Source organism: Heptranchias perlo, unplaced genomic scaffold (assembly GCF_035084215.1).
Source record: "Heptranchias perlo isolate sHepPer1 unplaced genomic scaffold, sHepPer1.hap1 HAP1_SCAFFOLD_526, whole genome shotgun sequence".
Taxonomy (NCBI): domain Eukaryota; kingdom Metazoa; phylum Chordata; class Chondrichthyes; order Hexanchiformes; family Hexanchidae; genus Heptranchias; species Heptranchias perlo.
Genome location: NW_027139544.1, coordinates 98 through 16,893, shown reverse-complemented (window position 1 = coordinate 16,893; position 16,796 = coordinate 98). Strand labels below are relative to the sequence as shown.

The following is a 16,796-nucleotide window of genomic DNA, read 5'->3' as shown; positions in this document are numbered from 1 at the left end:
TGCCCCATGTGTGATGTCAATGGTCACTCCGCTTTCCCTTTCCCCAATCAGCAGCAGAGAAAGTTGTTTTTTGTGCAATGCTGCGTTTCACTGCACAAAAGAATGGTGTTTGCTGAACTTTTCTCTGCAATCTGCATTCAGCAGGAAAACTTGTAGAAATTCAAAGCACTGTTTCTAGAAATGAAGGAATTGTTTACATTTTCTTTTCACTCCAAACTTTCTCCATCAGTGCCTTGCAATGTTTATACACTGATTATCCGGCAAGACTGTAATACGAGCTGCGCTGAGCAGTGTGAAACAGAAGCAGTGACGAGGGAAGTGATCGACTTGACGGTAGCTGTGTGATTGTCTGAGCATCGATACTGAGCAGAGGGGAGAGTGGGGAAGCTGAAGGTATGGATGAGAAAGGGCCGAGCCAAAGTGGAAGGGTGGAGATGGAATTGTCCAGTGCTTGCAGTTTTGCTGGTGGGAGAGGTTTGCCAGTCGCCTCGAGGGGTCAGTGATGTATCGACATTGCCGTGCTGAGAAAAGAGCCAAGTGTCTTTGAATGGTGGGAGCTCAACTCAATCCCTGTGTGGGTTCCATGGTGTAATGGGGAGCACTCTGGACTCTGAATCCAGCGATCTGAGTTTAAATCTCAGTGGAACCTGTTTTGGATCGATCCCTGTGTTTCCCATGTGAAAGGAGTCACTTTTTAAAATGTGTCCACAGATCGATTCCTGAGTATAACATTCAAAAATCCTCCAGCCACGTGAGCTGCTCCTGCAATCCATGTTACTGGAGCTCTCAGTCCACATCATTGCACAATGTCTGATCTTTTTCTTGTCTGCATCAAATATCATTGTTTCATCGAATGTAACAGCACAAATGGAGGCCATTCGGCCCATCGTGCCTGTGCTGCTCTTTGAGAGACCTGTCCAATTAGTCCCTCTCCCCTGCTCTTTCCCCATAACCCTGTAAATTCATCCCTTCAAATATTTATCCAATTCCCTTTTGAAAGTTACGATTGAATCTGCTTCCACCACCTTTTCAGGCAGTGAATTCCAGATCAGAACAACTCGCTGTGTAAAAAAATGTTTCCTCATGTCGCCTCCGGTTCTTTTGCCGATCACCTTAAATCTGTGTCCTCTGGTTACTGACCCTTCTGTCACTGGAAACAGATTCTCTTTATTTAATCTATCAAAACCCTTCATAATTTTGAACACCTCAATCAAATCTCCCTTTAACCTTCTCTGCTCCAAGGAGAACAATCCCAGCTTCTCCAGTCTATCCACATAACTGAAGTCCCTCATCCCTGGTTCCATTCTAGTAAATCTCCTCTTCACCCTCTCTAAGGCCTTCACATCCTTCCTAAAGTGCGGTGCCCAGAACTGAACCCAATACTCCAGCTGAGGCCTAAACAGTGTTTTCTAAAAGTTCAGCGTAACTTCCTTGCTTTTGTACTCTCTGCCTCTATTAATAAAGCTCAGGATCCCATCTGCTGTTTAACAGCCTTCTCAACCTGTCCTACCACCTTCAAAGATTTGTGTACATTCACCCCCAGGTCTCTCTGTTCCTGTACCCCCTTTAAAATTGTACCATTTAGTTTATTTTGCCTCTCCTCATTCTTCCTACAAAAATGTGTCACTTCACACTTCTCTGTGTTAAATTCCATCTGCCATGTGTCTGCCCATTTCACCAGTCTGTCTATATCCTCCTGAAGTCTGTTACTATCCTCCACATTGTTCACTACATTCCCGAGTTTCGGGTCACCTGCAAACTATGAAATTATATCCTCTATACCCAAGTCCAGACCATTAATATATATCAAAAAGAGCAGTGGTCCTAATACTGACCCCTGGGGAACACCACTGTATACTTCCCTCCAGTCTGAAAAACAACCGTTCACCACTACTCTGTTTCCTGTCTCTTAGCCAATTTTGTATCCATGCTGCCATTGCCCCGTTTATTCTATAGGCTTCAACTTTGCTGACAAGCCTATTATGTGGCACTTTATCAAACGCCTTTTGACAGTCTATAAACACCACATCAACCGCATTGCCCTCATCAAAAAGAATTAAAGGGAAAGAATTTACAGGGTTCTGGGGAATGAGCAGGGGTGTGGGGCTAATTGGATAGGTCTCTCAAAGAGCCAGCACAGGCACGATGGGCCGAATGTCCTCCTTCTGTGCTGGAACATTCTGTGATACTGAGATTCTATGACACGGACAAGAAAAAAATCTCTCATTTTCTGCAGTGAAACACAGCATTGAACAAAAAACAACTTTCTCTTCTGCTGATTGGGGAAAGGGAAAGACAGGCTGAGATTATGATCTGAAATCGAGACCAGGAGCTCGATCCTCATTGATTAAGGCAGAAAACTGCCCAGCAGTGATTGGTTAAGGTGTCTTTTACTTGTTTGTCTCTCACAGCTGGGACAAGAAGAATTCAAGTTCCACTGAGAGTTGAACTCAGATCACTGGATTCAGAGTCCAGAGTGCTCACCATTACACCATGGAACTGAAACTTTCTGTCCTTTGAAAACTCTACTTTCTCCAGCTCACCGATCGTTCACAGAAACTGGAATCTCTCCTCACTCCAGTTCAGTGGGACTTGACGTCTGACGTGAAGAGGTGAATCCTTTCAACTTCAGAATTAAAATTCACAGCCAAGAAAGAAATCAGACATCGTGCAATGATGTGGACTGAGAGCTCCAGTAACATGGATTGCAGGAGCAGCTCACGTGGCTGGAGGATTTTTGAATGTTTCTTCTCAGGAATCGATCTGTGGACACATTTTAAAAAGTGACTCCTTTCATATGGGAAACACAGGGATTGATCCAAAACAGGTTCCACTGAGATTTGAACTCAGATCACTGGATTCAGAGTCCAGAGTGCTCACCATTACACCATGGAACCCACACAGGGTTGAGTTGATCTCCCACCATTCAAAGACACTTGGCTCTTTTCTCAGCACGGCAATGTCGAGACATCACTGACCCCTCGAGGCGACTGGCAAACCTCTCCCACCAGCAAAACTGCAAGCACTGGACAATTCCATCTCCACCCTTCCACTTTGGCTCGGCCCTTTCTCATCCATACCTTCAGCTTCCCCACTCTCCCCTCTGCTCAGTATCGATGCTCAGACAATCACACAGCTACCGTCAAGTCGATCACTTCCCTCGTCACTGCTTCTGTTTCACACTGCTCAGCGCAGCTCGTATTGCAGTCTTGCCGGATAATCACTATGTCTCTAATCCGAGCTGTACCTGCCCTGGGAGTGTTTGATGGGACAGTGTAGAGGGAGCTTTACTCTGTATCTAACCCGTACAGTACCTGCCCTGGGAGTGTTTGATGGGACAGTGTAGAGGGAGCTTTACTCTGTATCTAACCCGTGCTGTACCTGCCCTGGGAGTGTTTGATGGGACAGTGTAGAGGGAGCTTTACTCTGTATCTAACCCGTGCTGTACCTGCCCTGGGAGTGTTTGGAGGGACCATTACTCTGTATCTAACCCGTGCTGTACCTGCCCTGGGAGTGTTTGATGGGACAGTGTAGAGGGAGCTTTACTCTGCATCTAACCCTGTCCCTGCCCTGGGAGTGTTTGATGGGACAGTGTAGAGGGAGCTTTACTCTGTGCATAACCTGCCCTGGGAGTGTTTGACGGGACAGTGTAGAGGGAGCTTTACTCTGTGTATAACCTGCCCTGGGAGTGTTTGACGGGACAGTGTAGAGGGAGCTTTACTCTGTGTATAACCTGCCCTGGGAGTGTTTGATGGGACAGTGTAGAGGGAGCTTTACATAGATTCATAGAATTATAGAAATTTACGGCACAGAAGGAGGCCATTCGGCCCATCATGTCTGTGCCGGCCTCAAAAGAGAAATCCAGCCTAATCCCACTTTCCAGCTCTTGGTCCGTAGCCTTGTAGTTTACGGCACTTCAAGTGCACATCCAAGTACCTTTTAAATGAGTTGAGGGTTTCTGCCTCTTCCACCCTTTCAGGCAGTGAGTTCCAAACTCCCACCACCCTCTGGGTGAAAACATTTCTCCTCAGCTCCCCTCTAATCCTTCTACCAATTACTTTAAATCTGTGCCCCCTGGTTATTGCCCTCTCTGCTGAGGGAAATAGGTCCTTCCTGTCCACTCGATCGAGGCCCCTCATAATACACCTCAATTAAATCTCCCCTCAGCCTCCTCTGTTCCAATGAAAACAACCCCAGCCTATCCAATCTTTCCTCATCGCTAAAATTCTCCAGACCTGGCAACATCCTTGTAAATCTCCTCTGTACCCTCTCGAGTGCAATCACATCCTTCCTGTAATGTGGTGACCAGAACTGTACACAGTCCTCAAGCTATATCATACTCTGTATCTAACCCGTGCTGTACCTGCCCTGGGAGTGTTTGATGGGACAGTGCAGAGGGAACTTTACTCTTTATCTAACCCTTGGTGTGCCTGCCCTGGGAGTGTTTGATGGGACAGTGTAGAGGGAGCTTTACTCTGTATCTAACCCGTGCTGTACCTGCCCTGGGAGTGTTTGATGGGACAGTGTAGAGGGAGCTTTGCTCTGTATCTAACCCGTGCTGTACCTGCCCTGGGAGTGTTTAATGGGACAGTGTAAAGGGAGTTTTATTCTATTTTTTTTTAATTGATTCATTGGATGTGGGCGTCGCTGGCGAGGCTGGCATGGCTGGCATTTATTGCCCATCCCTAATTGCCCTTGAGAAGGTGGTGGTGAGCCGCCTTCTTGAACCGCTGCAGTCCGTGTGGTGAAGGTTCTCCCACAGTGTTGTTAGGAAGTGAGTTCCAGGATTTTGACCCAGCGACGATGAAGGAACGGTGATCTATTTCCAAGTCAGGATGGTGCGTGATTTGGAGGGGAACGTGCAGGTGGTGTTGTTCCCATGTACCTACTGCCCTTGTCCTTCTAGGTGGTAGAGGTCGCAGGTTTGGGAGGTGCTGTTGAAGAAGCCTTGGCGAGTTGCTGCAGTGCATCCTGTGGATGGTACACACTGCAGCCACAGTGCGCCAGTGGTGAAGGGAGTGAATGTTTAGGGTGGTGGATGGGGTGCCAATCAAGCGGGCTGCTTTGTCCTGGATGGTTTCCTGCTTCTTGAGTGTTGTTGGAGCTGTTCTCATCCAGGCAAGTGGAGAGTATTCCATCACACTCCTGACTTGTGCCTTGTAGATGGTGGAAAGGCTTTGGGGAGTCAGGAGGTGAGTCACTCGCCACAGAATCCCCAGCCTCTGACCTGCTCTCGTAGCCACAGTATTTATGTGGTTGGTCCAGTTAAGTTTCTGGTCAATGGTGACCCCCAGGATGTTGATGGTGGGGGATTCAGCGATGGTAATGCCGTTGAATGTCAAGGGGAGGTGGTTAGACTCTCTCTTGTTGGAAATGGTCATTGCCTGGCACTTGTCTGGCGCGAATGTTACTTGCCACTTATCAGCCCAAGCCTGGATGTTGTCCAGGTCTTGCTGCATGCATCGGACTGCTTCATTATCTGAGGGGTTGTGAATGGAACTGAACACTATGCAGTCATCAGCGAACATCCCCATTTCTGACCTTATGATGGAGGGAAGGTCATTGATGAAGCAGCTGAAGATGGTTGGGCCTAGGACACTGCCCTGAGGAACTCCTGCAGCAATGTGCTGGGGCTGAGATGATTGGCCTCCAACAACCACTACCATCTTCCTTTGTGCTCCGTCTGACTCCAGCCACTGGAGAGTTTTCCCCCTGATTCCCATTGACTTCAATTTTACTCGGGCTCCTTGGTGCCACACTCGGTCAAATGCTGCCTTGATGTCAAGGGCAGTCACTCTCACCTCACCTCTGGAATTCAGCTCTTTTGTCCATGTTTGGACCCAGGCAGTAATGAGGTCTGGAGCCGAGTGGTCCTGGCGGAACCCAAACTGAGCATTGGTGAGCAAGTTATTGGTGAGTAAGTGCCGCTTGATAGCACTGTCGACGACACCTTCCATCACTTTGCTGATGATCGAGAGTAGACTGATGGGGCGGTAATTGGCCGGATTGGATTTGTCCTGCTTTTTGTGGACAGGACATACCTGGGCAATTTTCCACATTGTCGGGTAGATGCCAGTGTTGTAGCTGTACTGGAACAGCTTGGCTAGAGGCATGGCTAGTTCTGGAGCACAAGTCTTCAGCACCACAGCTGGGATGTTGTCAGGGCCCATAGCCTTTGCTGTATCCAGTGCACTCAGCCGTTTCTTGATATCACGTGGAGTGAATCGAATTGGCTGAAGACTGGCTTCCGTGATGGTGGGGATATCGGGAGGAGGCTGAGATGGATCATCCACTCCGCCCTTCTGGCTGAAGATGGTTGCAAACGCTTCAGCCTTGTCTTTTGCACTCACGTGCTGGACTCCGCCATCATTGAGGATGGGGATGTTTGCAGAGCCTCCTCCTCCCGTTAGTTGTTTCATTGTCCACCACCATTCACGACTGGATGTGGCAGGACTGCAGAGCTTTGATCTGATCCGTTGGTTGTGGAATCGCTTAGCTCTGTCGATAGCATGTTGCTTCCGCTGTTTCGCAGAGAAGGGGGATGTAGGATGGGAATGAGGGCGATGATGGCAGAGGAAGTGGGAGTAGAGAGAGGGAGGGAGGGGTGCCTGGCCCTTTTACACTCGCTGCCTGTTACATTTCAGATTTCATTCCTCTCTGCTCCCCCTACCCCCCCCCAATATAGCAACCTCATCGACAGGAGCTGGTGATATTCCACCCATTCCTACCTGTCCAACACACAGGGCCGCAGCACCGCACTCCCATTAGTGATCAGTCCGTGATTGGGTCAAAAGTTGGTAAGGGGGGAGGGTGGAGGAAGAGCCGGGCGAGAATGCGGAGCGGGCAAGGTGAGGGGGGAGAGGGGCAAGCTCGGGGGAGGAGGGAGACGCGAGGGGGGAAGGGGGAGCGAGGCAGAGGGCGAGGCGAGAGGGGCTGGGACCTCTTCGGCCCGTTCGTTCGTGTGGAGATTAAACTTCCAGCATGTCTCGCTCTGAGTGGTGCAGCTCGGTCTCGGCCCTTGTCGTAGATTCAGATCACCGCCTCCAGCCCATCTCACTCACCCTCTCGGCCAGCTTTTGTCTCCAGTCTCTGGGTTTGCCCCTCTGATTCTCAGCTTTCTTCCTCCACATCGGGTGCTGAACCAGGGCCCCATTCTCCCCTCGTTGACCACCTCCTCGTGTGTCAGGTTCGCCACCCCTCACCCGAGGAGTGAGGAAGCTCGGGCGACGAGCGTCCAGGGAGAAGGAACCTGCATTCCTCCAGCGTCATCCACCGCCTCAGGACGGCCCAAAGCATTGTACAGGTCACAAAGTACTTCCGCAGTTGTTGTAATGTGGGACACACAGCAGCCAATTTGTGCACAGCAAGATCCCACAACTAGCAATGCGATAAATGACCAGATAATCTATTTTAGTGATGTTGGTTGAGGGATATACACACTGGGGAGAACTCCCCTGCTCTTTGGAAAGTGCCCCTGGGATCTTTTACGTCCACCTGAGGGGGCAGACGGGGCCTCAGTTTAACGTCTCAACCAAAGACATCACCGCCGACCACAGGGCAGCACGGCACTCCCTCAGTACTGACCCTCCGACAGTGCGGCGCTCCCTCGGTGCCGACCCTCCGACAGTGCGGCGCTCCCTCGGTGCCGACCCTCCGACAGTGCGGCGCTCCCTCGGTGCCGACCCTCCGACAGTGCGGCGCTCCCTCGGTGCCGACCCTCCGACAGTGCGGCGCTCCCTCGGTGCCGACCCTCCGACAGTGCGGCGCTCCCTCGGTGCCGACCCTCCGACAGTGCGGCGCTCCCTCAGTACTGACCCTCCGACAGTGCAGCACTCCCTCAGTACCGACCCTCCGACAGTGCGGCACTCCCTCAGTACTGACCCTCCGACAGTGCGGCGCTCCCTTGGTGCCGACCCTCCGACAGCGCGGCGCTCCCTCGGTACCGACCCTCCGACAGTGCGGCACTCCCTCGGTGCCGACCCTCCGACAGTGCGGCGCTCCCTCGGTGCCGACCCTCCGACAGTGCGGCGCTCCCTCGGTGCCGACCCTCCGACAGTGCGGCGCTCCCTCGGTACCGACCCTCCGACAGTGCGGCACTCCCTCGGTGCCGACCCTCCGACAATGCGGCGCTCCCTCGGTACCGACCCTCCGACAGTGCGGCGCTCCCTCGGTACCGACCCTCCGACAGTGCGGCGCTCCCTCGGTACCGACCCTCCGACAGTGCGGCGCTCCCTCAGTACCGACCCTCCGACAGTGCGGCGCTCCCTCAGTACCGACCCTCCGACAGTGCGGCGCTCCCTCAGTACCGACCCTCCGACAGTGCGGCGCTCCCTCAGTACCGGCCCTCCGACAGTGCGGCGCTCCCTCAGTACAGACCCTCCGACAGTGCGGCGCTCCCTCAGTACCGACCCTCCGACAGTGCGGCGCTCCCTCAGTACCGGCCCTCCGACAGTGCGGCGCTCCCTCAGTACCGGCCCTCCGACAGTGCGGCGCTCCCTCAGTACCGACCCTCCGACAGTGCGGCGCTCCCTCAGTACCGACCCTCCGACAGTGCGGCGCTCCCTCAGTACCGACCCTCCGACAGTGCGGCGCTCCCTCAGTACCGACCCTCCGACAGTGTGGCGCTCCCTCAGTACCGACCCTCCGACAGTGCGGCGCTCCCTCAGTACCGACCCTCCGACAGTGCGGCGCTCCCTCAGTACTGACCCTCCGACAGTGTGGCGCTCCCTCAGTACTGACCCTCCGACAGTGCGGCGCTCCCTCAGTACCGACCCTCCGACAGTGCGGCGCTCCCTCAGTACCGACCCTCCGACAGTGCGGCGCTCCCTCAGTACTGACCCTCCGACAGTGCGGCGCTCCCTCAGTACCGACCCTCCGACAGTGTGGCGCTCCCTCAGTACTGACCCTCCGACAGTGCGGCGCTCCCTCAGTACCGACCCTCCGACAGTGCGGCGCTCCCTCAGTACTGACCCTCCGACAGTGCGGCGCTCCCTCAGTACTGACCCTCCGACAGTGCGGCGCTCCCTCAGTACTGACCCTCCGACAGTGCGGCGCTCCCTCAGTACTGACCCTCCGACAGCGCGGCGCTCCCTCGGTACTGACCCTGGGAGTGTCGGCCTGGATTATGTACTCGAGTCTCTGGAGTGGGACTCGAACCCACGACCTTCTGAGTCAGAGATGAGAGTGTCACCCACTGAGTGTTGGCAGGTATTGCCATGAGAACTATCAGACGAGTGCGACCCCAATCAACACACAGGCACTGCCCACCCGGGGTGACTGTGCCGTGATCAGGAGATGGGACCCTGGGCGGATCACTCCTCTCTCTCACCCTGGGGACTCAGTCCAGGGTCACTGGGCACAGACTGGGGATGTGTCGGTGTCCAGGTTATAATCGCTTTTACCCCCATGTCCCCACAATCAAACGATGCGTTTATAAAACACACAGCGGGCACAGAAGGAGGAATAAACAAACCATCATGGCGAAAAATACTTTACTGAACTCACAGAACCATAAAAAAAAATCACAACAGAAATCAGACAACTCATCCTGGCAAATCCCTCCGAGCATCGGCACTGGAGAAGCCCCCCGCCCCCCGCCCAGTACAGGAGACACCCCAACTCCTCATTTCCCCCCCCCCAAAGCCCCGTGACCCCCTCAGCAAAGGGTCCACTGGGGGCAGCACAATGGCGGCCACCCCCACCCCGGGAGGTCAGGGGTCAGTGCCGGCGTTGGAATCCCCCGGGAGGTCAGGGGTCGGGGTTGGCCCCCCCCGGGAGGTCAGGGGTCGGTGCCGGCGTTGGCCTCCCCCGGGAGGTCAGGGGTCGGTGCCGGCGTTGGCCTCCCCCGGGAGGTCAGGGGTCGGAGCCGGCGTTGGCCTCCCCCGGGAGGTCAGGGGTCGGCGCCGGCGTTGGCCCCCCCGGGAGGTCAGGGGTCGGCGCCTGCGGCCCCACCGGGAGGTCAGGGGTCGGCGCCTGCGGCCCCACCGGGAGGTCAGGGGTCGGCGCCTGCGGCCCCACCGGGAGGTCAGGGGTCGGCGCCTGCGGCCCCACCGGGAGGTCAGGGGTCGGCGCCTGCAGCCCCACCGGGACCTCTGATGAGGTCGGCGTCTCCCTTCTGACCAATAGCCTTACGGGAACGGCGAAGGGGTTCAAAGGGCACGCCACCGGCCAATCGGACACCGGCAGACCCGACACACAAGAATCCTCAGCCGCAATCCCCGATTGGACGGATTGAGGTGCGCGAGTGCTCTGCGATTGGCTGGTTTGGGTCGCGGCCTGTTGCGGGGCTGTTGGTCCCGTTGTCATGGGCTGGTTGTCGGGGCCTGGGGTCAGGGGTCGAACGGTCGGTGCACCGGGGCTCGGTGGGGTGTGGGGACCAGGGTCCTGATCTGCTCCTGGAGCGGTGGGGACGGGGAGCTCGGGCCTGCCGGGCGGCTGACCGATCCGGTTCAGGCGGCTGTAGGTGAGGTCCATGTGGGTCCACAGCTCACGCCAGCTCAGGCCCTGCAGCTGGTCAGGGAGAGTCATCAGGAGGTCAAGGACTACAGCGGACTCTGCAGGAGAGAGCAGAGAGTCAGGGCAAAGCACAGGCCTCCACACCCCACCCCACCCTGCCCACATCAACCCTGCCCCACATCAACCCTGCCCCACAGTCCCCACCCTGCCCCACAGTCCCCACCCTGCCCCAGTCCCCACCCTGCCCCACAGTCCCCACCCTGCCCACAGTCCCCACCCTGCCCCACAGTCCCCACCCTGCCCCACAGTCCCCACCCTGCCCACATCAACCCTGCCCCACAGTCCCCACCCTGCCCCACAGTCCCCACCCTGCCCCACAGTCCCCACCCTGCCCCACAGTCCCCACCCTGCCCCACAGTCCCCACCCTGCCCCACAGTCCCCACCCTGCCCCACAGTCCCCACCCTGCCCCACAGTCCCCACATCAACCCTGCCCCACAGTCCCCACCCTGCCCCACAGTCCCCACCCTGCCCCAGTCCCCACAGTCCCCACATCAACCCTGCCCCACAGTCCCCACATCAACCCTGCCCCACAGTCCCCACATCAACCCTGCCCCACAGTCCCCACATCAACCCTGCCCCACAGTCCCCACATCAACCCTGCCCCACAGTCCCCACATCAACCCTGCCCCACAGTCCCCACATCAACCCTGCCCCACAGTCCCCACATCAACCCTGCCCCACAGTCCCCACATCAACCCTGCCCCACAGTCCCCACCCTGCCCCACAGTCCCCACCCTGCCCCACAGTCCCCACCCTGCCCCACAGTCCCCACCCTGCCCCACAGTCCCCACCCTGCCCCACAGTCCCCACCCTGCCCCACAGTCCCCACCCTGCCCCACAGTCCCCACCCTGCCCCACAGTCAATTCCCTTCAGAAGCCACATTGCCCATATTCATAAAATCCCGACCCTGACCCTATCACCAAAGCCCTCAGTTGACCAGTGAGCGGTTTATTTCCTCCCAAGTGTAACCAACATCAATCTAACCTGTCCTTAAACTTTGATCTGGTCTCTACTTCAATCACAAACTCTCGTCGGGTTTCTGTCTCAACTTAACCGTGTAAAAGAGTTTCTCCTGCTCTCTGTCCTAAATCTGACATTTAACAGGATGCCTGCGTCCCTTCGCTCTAAACCCTCACTCACCACAAACGGTGGCGTAGAAATTAGTCTCGCTCAGAGTGTTTTGAAGGCTGCTGATTCGCTATCGTCCGTTTGGTGAATGGAGTCACCAACTTACTCAATTCAACTACAAACGTGCTGCGTGATTTGCTCATACTGGGGTCCGATCACAGCTTCTCGGGTCAACTGCTTGGTGTTTGCTACAGATTTCCGAGGGATTTATCAACCTGTCCTTTTCAAATCAATGAGTCTACTGCCTTTCAAATAGCCAAAAGGCCGGGTGCAATCTTCAAAATGCATCTGTCTGAAACTTGCAAAGTATTAAGCTAGGCACACACTCCCCCAGTTAGTGAGGTAAAAAGAATAAGGGGGTGCGAAGATAAATTAAAAACTAGCTTAGCAAGGAAGTTGTGAATTATTCAATTATTGTTTGCCACAAGGAGTTAGTTAAGATTAATCACGACTGTAAAAGAGTGATGGGTAGTTTCCATTACTGTTTAATGAATAAATTTAGCACTAAACTTTACAAAATGGGATCCAGGGCAGTGCCATTCTGTCATCTTTCACAGATGAGGAGGGCACTGAGAAAGGAAGGTTAGACCTGGAGATAGATAGATATGGAGAGGTGGGGGCGTGCGAGCGAGTTTGAAAGTAACATACTTAAGTCAGAAACTACAGTCTTAAACTTAAATAAAGCCAATTCCATTGGTATGAGGGGTGAGTTGGCTAAGATAGATTGGGAAATTAAATTAAAGGGTATAACAGTTGAAAAGCAATGGCAAACATTTAAAGAAATATTTCAATATTCTCAACAAATATACATTCCATTGAGAAATAAAAACTTCACGGGAAAAGTGATCCACCCGTGGCCAACTAAAGAAGTTAAGGATAGTATTAGATTAAAAGAAGAGACCTATAATGTTGCCAGGAAGAGTAGTAATCCTGAGGATTGGGAGAGTTTTCGAAACCAGCAAAGGACGACCATAAAAACTGATGAGAGAAAATAGAATATGAGAGTAAACTAGCAATAAATATAAAAACAGATTGTAAGAGCTTCTACAAGTATGTAAAAAGGAAGAGTAGAAAAAGTAAACATTGGTTCCTTAGAGGCTGAGACAGGAGAAATTATAATGGGGAATCAGTCAATGGCAGATGCGTTAAACAAATATTTTGTATCTGTCTTCACAATGGAAGACACAAAAACAAACCAGAAATAGTGGGGAACCAAGGGGCTAATGAGAGTGAGGAACTTAAAGTAATTAATATCAGTGGAGAAAAAGCACTTGAGAAACTAATGGGACTAAAAGCTGATAAATCCCCTGGACCTGATGGTCGACATCCGAGGGTTCGAAAAGAGGTGGCTGCAGAGATAGTGGATCCATTGGTTGTGATCTTCCAAAATTCCCTAGATTCTAGAACGGTCCCCCTGGATTGGAAGGTGGAAAATGTAACCCCACTATTCAAGAAAGGAGGGAGAGAGAAAACAGGGAACTACAGGCCAGTTAGCCTGACATCAGTCGTCAGGAAAATGCGGGAATCTGTTATTAAGGAAGTGGTAACAGGGCACTTAGAAAATCATAATATGATCAGGCAGAGTCAACATGGTTTTATGAAAGGGAAATCGTGTTTGAGAAATCTATTAGAGTTTTTTGAGGATGTAACTAACAGGGTAGATAAAGGGGAACCAGTGGATGTCGTATATTTGGATTTTCAAAAGGCATTCGATAAGGTGCCACATAAAAGGTTGTTACACAAGATAAGGGCTCATGGGGTTGGGGTAATATATTATCATGGATGGAGGATTGGTGAACAGACAGAAAACAGAGAGTAGGGATAAACGGGTCATTCTCGGGTTGACAGGCTGTAACTAGTGGGGTATCGCAAGGATCAGTGCTTGGGCCTCAGCTATTTACAATCTATATTAATGACTTAGATGAAGGGACCGAGTGTAATGTATCCAAGTTTGCTGACGATACAAAGCTGGGTGGGAAAGTAAGCTGTGAGGAGGACACACAGAATCTGCAAATGGATATAGACAGGTTAAGTGAGTGGGCAAGAAGGTGGCAGATGGAGTATAATGTGGGGAAATATGAGGTTATTCACTTTGGAAGGAAGAATAGAAAAACAGAATATTTTTAAAATGGTGAGAAACTATTAAATGTTGGTGTTCAGAGAGATTTGGGTGTCCTCGTACAAGAAACACAGAAAGTTAACATGCAGGTACAGCAAGTAATTAGGAAGGCAAATGGCATGTTGGCCTTCATTGCAAGGGGATTGGAGTACAAGAGTAAGGAAGTCTCACTACAATTGTACGGGGCTTTGGTGAGACCTCACCTGGAGTACTGTGTACAGTTTTGGTCTCCTTATCTAAGGAAGGATATACTTGCCTTGGACCTGATGCAGCGAAGGCTCACTAGATTAATTCCTGGGACGAGAGGGTTGTCCTATGAGGAGAGATTGAGTAGAATGGGCCTATACTGTCTGGAGTTTAGAAGAATGAGAGGTGATCTCATTGAAACATATCAGACTCTGAGGGGGCTTGACAGGGTAGATGCTGAGAGATTGTTTCCCCTGGCTGGAGAGTCTAGAACTAGGGGGCATAGTCTCAGGATAAGGGGTCGGCCATTGAAGACTGAGATGAGGAGGAATTTCTTCACTCAGAGGATTGTGAATCTTTGGAATTCTCTACCACAGAGGGCTGTGGATGCTGAGTCATTGAGTATATTCAAGGCTGAGATCAATAGATTTTTGGACTCTAAGGAAATCATGGGATATGGGGGGCAGCGGGGGACGAGAGAGAGAGACGGGGGGAGGGAGGGACGAGAGAGAGAGACACACGGGGGGGGAGGGAGGGACGAGAGAGAGAGACACACGGGGGGGGGGAGGGACGAGAGAGAGAGACACACGGGGGGGGGAGGGAGGGACGAGAGAGAGAGAGACACGGGGGGGAGGGAGGGACGAGAGAGAGAGAGACACACGGGGGGGGAGGGGGAGACGAGAGAGAGAGACACACGGGGGGGGAGGAGGGACGAGAGAGAGAGACACACGGGGGGGGGGAGGGGAGGGACGAGAGAGAGAGACACACGGGGGGGAGGGAGGGGGGAGAGAGAGAGACACACGGGGGGGAGGGGGGGAGACGAGAGAGAGAGACACACGGGGGGGAGGGAGGGACGAGAGAGAGAGACACACGGGGGGGAGGGAGGGACGAGAGAGAGAGACACGGGGGGGGGAGGGACGAGAGAGAGAGACACACGGGGGGGGGAGGAGGGACGAGAGAGAGAGACACACGGGGGGGAGGGAGGGAGGGACGAGAGAGAGAGACACACGGGGGGGGGAGGGAGGGACGAGAGAGAGAGACACACGGGGGGGGAGGGAGGGGCGGAGAGAGAGAGACACACGGGGGGGGAGGGAGGGACGAGAGAGAGAGACACACGGGGGGGGAGGGAGGGACGAGAGAGAGAGACACACGGGGGGAGGGAGGGAGGGACGAGAGAGAGAGACACACGGGGGGGGAGGGAGGGACGAGAGAGAGAGACACACGGGGGGGAGGGAGGGACGAGAGAGAGAGACACACGGGGGGGGAGGGAGGGACGAGAGAGAGAGACACACGGGGGGGAGGGAGGGACGAGAGAGAGACACACGGGGGGGGAGGGAGGGACTGAGAGAGAGAGACACACGGGGGGGAGGGAGGGACGAGAGAGAGAGACACACGGGGGGGAGGGAGGGACGAGAGAGAGAGACACACGGGGGGGGAGGGAGGGACGAGAGAGAGAGACACACGGGGGGGGGAGGGAGGGACGAGAGAGAGAGACACACGGGGGGGAGGGAGGGACGAGAGAGAGAGACACACGGGGGGGGAGGGAGGGACGAGAGAGAGAGACACACGGGGGGGGAGGGAGGGACGGAGAGAGAGAGACACACGGGGGGGGAGGGAGGGACGAGAGAGAGAGACACACGGGGGGGGGAGGGAGGGGGACGAGAGAGAGAGACACACGGGGGGGGAGGGAGGGACGAGAGAGAGAGACACACGGGGGGGGAGGGAGGGACGAGAGAGAGAGACACACGGGGGGGAGGGAGGGACGAGAGAGAGAGACACACGGGGGGGGGAGGGAGGGACGAGAGAGAGAGACACACGGGGGGGGAGGGAGGGACGAGAGAGAGAGACACACGGGGGGGGGGGAGGGAGGGACGAGAGAGAGAGACACACGGGGGGGAGGGAGGGACGAGAGAGAGAGACGGGGGGGAGGGAGGGACGAGAGAGAGAGACACACGGGGGGGAGGGAGGGACGAGAGAGAGAGACACACGGGGGGGAGGGGAGGGACGAGAGAGAGAGACACACGGGGGGGAGGGAGGGACGAGAGAGAGAGACACACGGGGGGAGGGAGGAGGGACGAGAGAGAGAGACACACGGGGGGGGGAGGGACGAGGAGGACGAGAGAGAGAGAGACACACGGGGGGGGAGGGAGGGACGAGAGAGAGAGACACACGGGGGGGGGAGGGAGGGACGAGAGAGAGAGACACACGGGGGGGAGGGAGGGACGAGAGAGAGAGGACACACGGGGGGGGAGGGAGGGACGAGAGAGAGAGACACACGGGGGGGGGAGGGAGGGACGAGAGAGAGAGACACACGGGGGGGGAGGGAGGGACGAGAGAGAGAGACACACGGGGGGGGAGGGAGGGAGGACGAGAGAGAGAGACACACGGGGGGGGAGGGAGGGACGAGAGAGAGAGACACACGGGGGGGGAGGGAGGGACGAGAGAGAGAGACACACGGGGGGGAGGGAGGGAGGGACGAGAGAGAGAGACACACGGGGGGGGAGGGAGGGACGAGAGAGAGAGACACACGGGGGGGGAGGGAGGGACGAGAGAGAGAGACACACGGGGGGGGGAGGGAGGGACGAGAGAGAGAGACACACGGGGGGGGGGAGGGAGGGACGAGAGAGAGAGACACACGGGGGGGGAGGGAGGGGACGAGAGAGAGAGACACACGGGGGGGAGGGAGGGACGAGAGAGAGAGACACACGGGGGGGGAGGGAGGGACGAGAGAGAGAGACACACTGAGGGGGAGGGAGGAGGACGAGAGAGAGACACACGGGGGGAGGGAGGGACGAGAGAGAGAGGACACACGGGGGGGAGGGAGGGACGAGAGAGACGCACACGG

At 55.0% G+C, this 16,796-nt stretch overlaps 1 protein-coding gene and 3 non-coding genes across 4 annotated transcripts; 1 reads left to right on the top strand and 3 right to left on the bottom strand.

Moving 5' to 3' along the window:
- Nucleotides 1-577: 577 nt before the first annotated feature.
- trnaq-cug (transfer RNA glutamine (anticodon CUG)) lies at nucleotides 578-649 on the top strand. The gene has a single exon. It is a non-coding gene; the product is annotated as a tRNA-Gln (tRNA).
- A 1,780-nt stretch (nucleotides 650-2,429) lies between these two features.
- trnaq-cug (transfer RNA glutamine (anticodon CUG)) lies at nucleotides 2,430-2,501 on the bottom strand. Its single transcript has one exon. It is a non-coding gene; the product is annotated as a tRNA-Gln (tRNA).
- A 324-nt stretch (nucleotides 2,502-2,825) lies between these two features.
- Nucleotides 2,826-2,897, bottom strand: trnaq-cug (transfer RNA glutamine (anticodon CUG)). Its single transcript has one exon. It is a non-coding gene; the product is annotated as a tRNA-Gln (tRNA).
- A 6,577-nt stretch (nucleotides 2,898-9,474) lies between these two features.
- LOC137314926 (uncharacterized) lies at nucleotides 9,475-10,578 on the bottom strand. Its single transcript, XM_067979925.1, has one exon. The coding sequence runs from the start codon at nucleotides 10,525-10,527 to the stop codon at nucleotides 9,853-9,855; it is 675 nt and encodes a 224-aa protein (XP_067836026.1). The 5' UTR covers nucleotides 10,528-10,578; the 3' UTR covers nucleotides 9,475-9,852.
- Nucleotides 10,579-16,796: the final 6,218 nt, after the last annotated feature.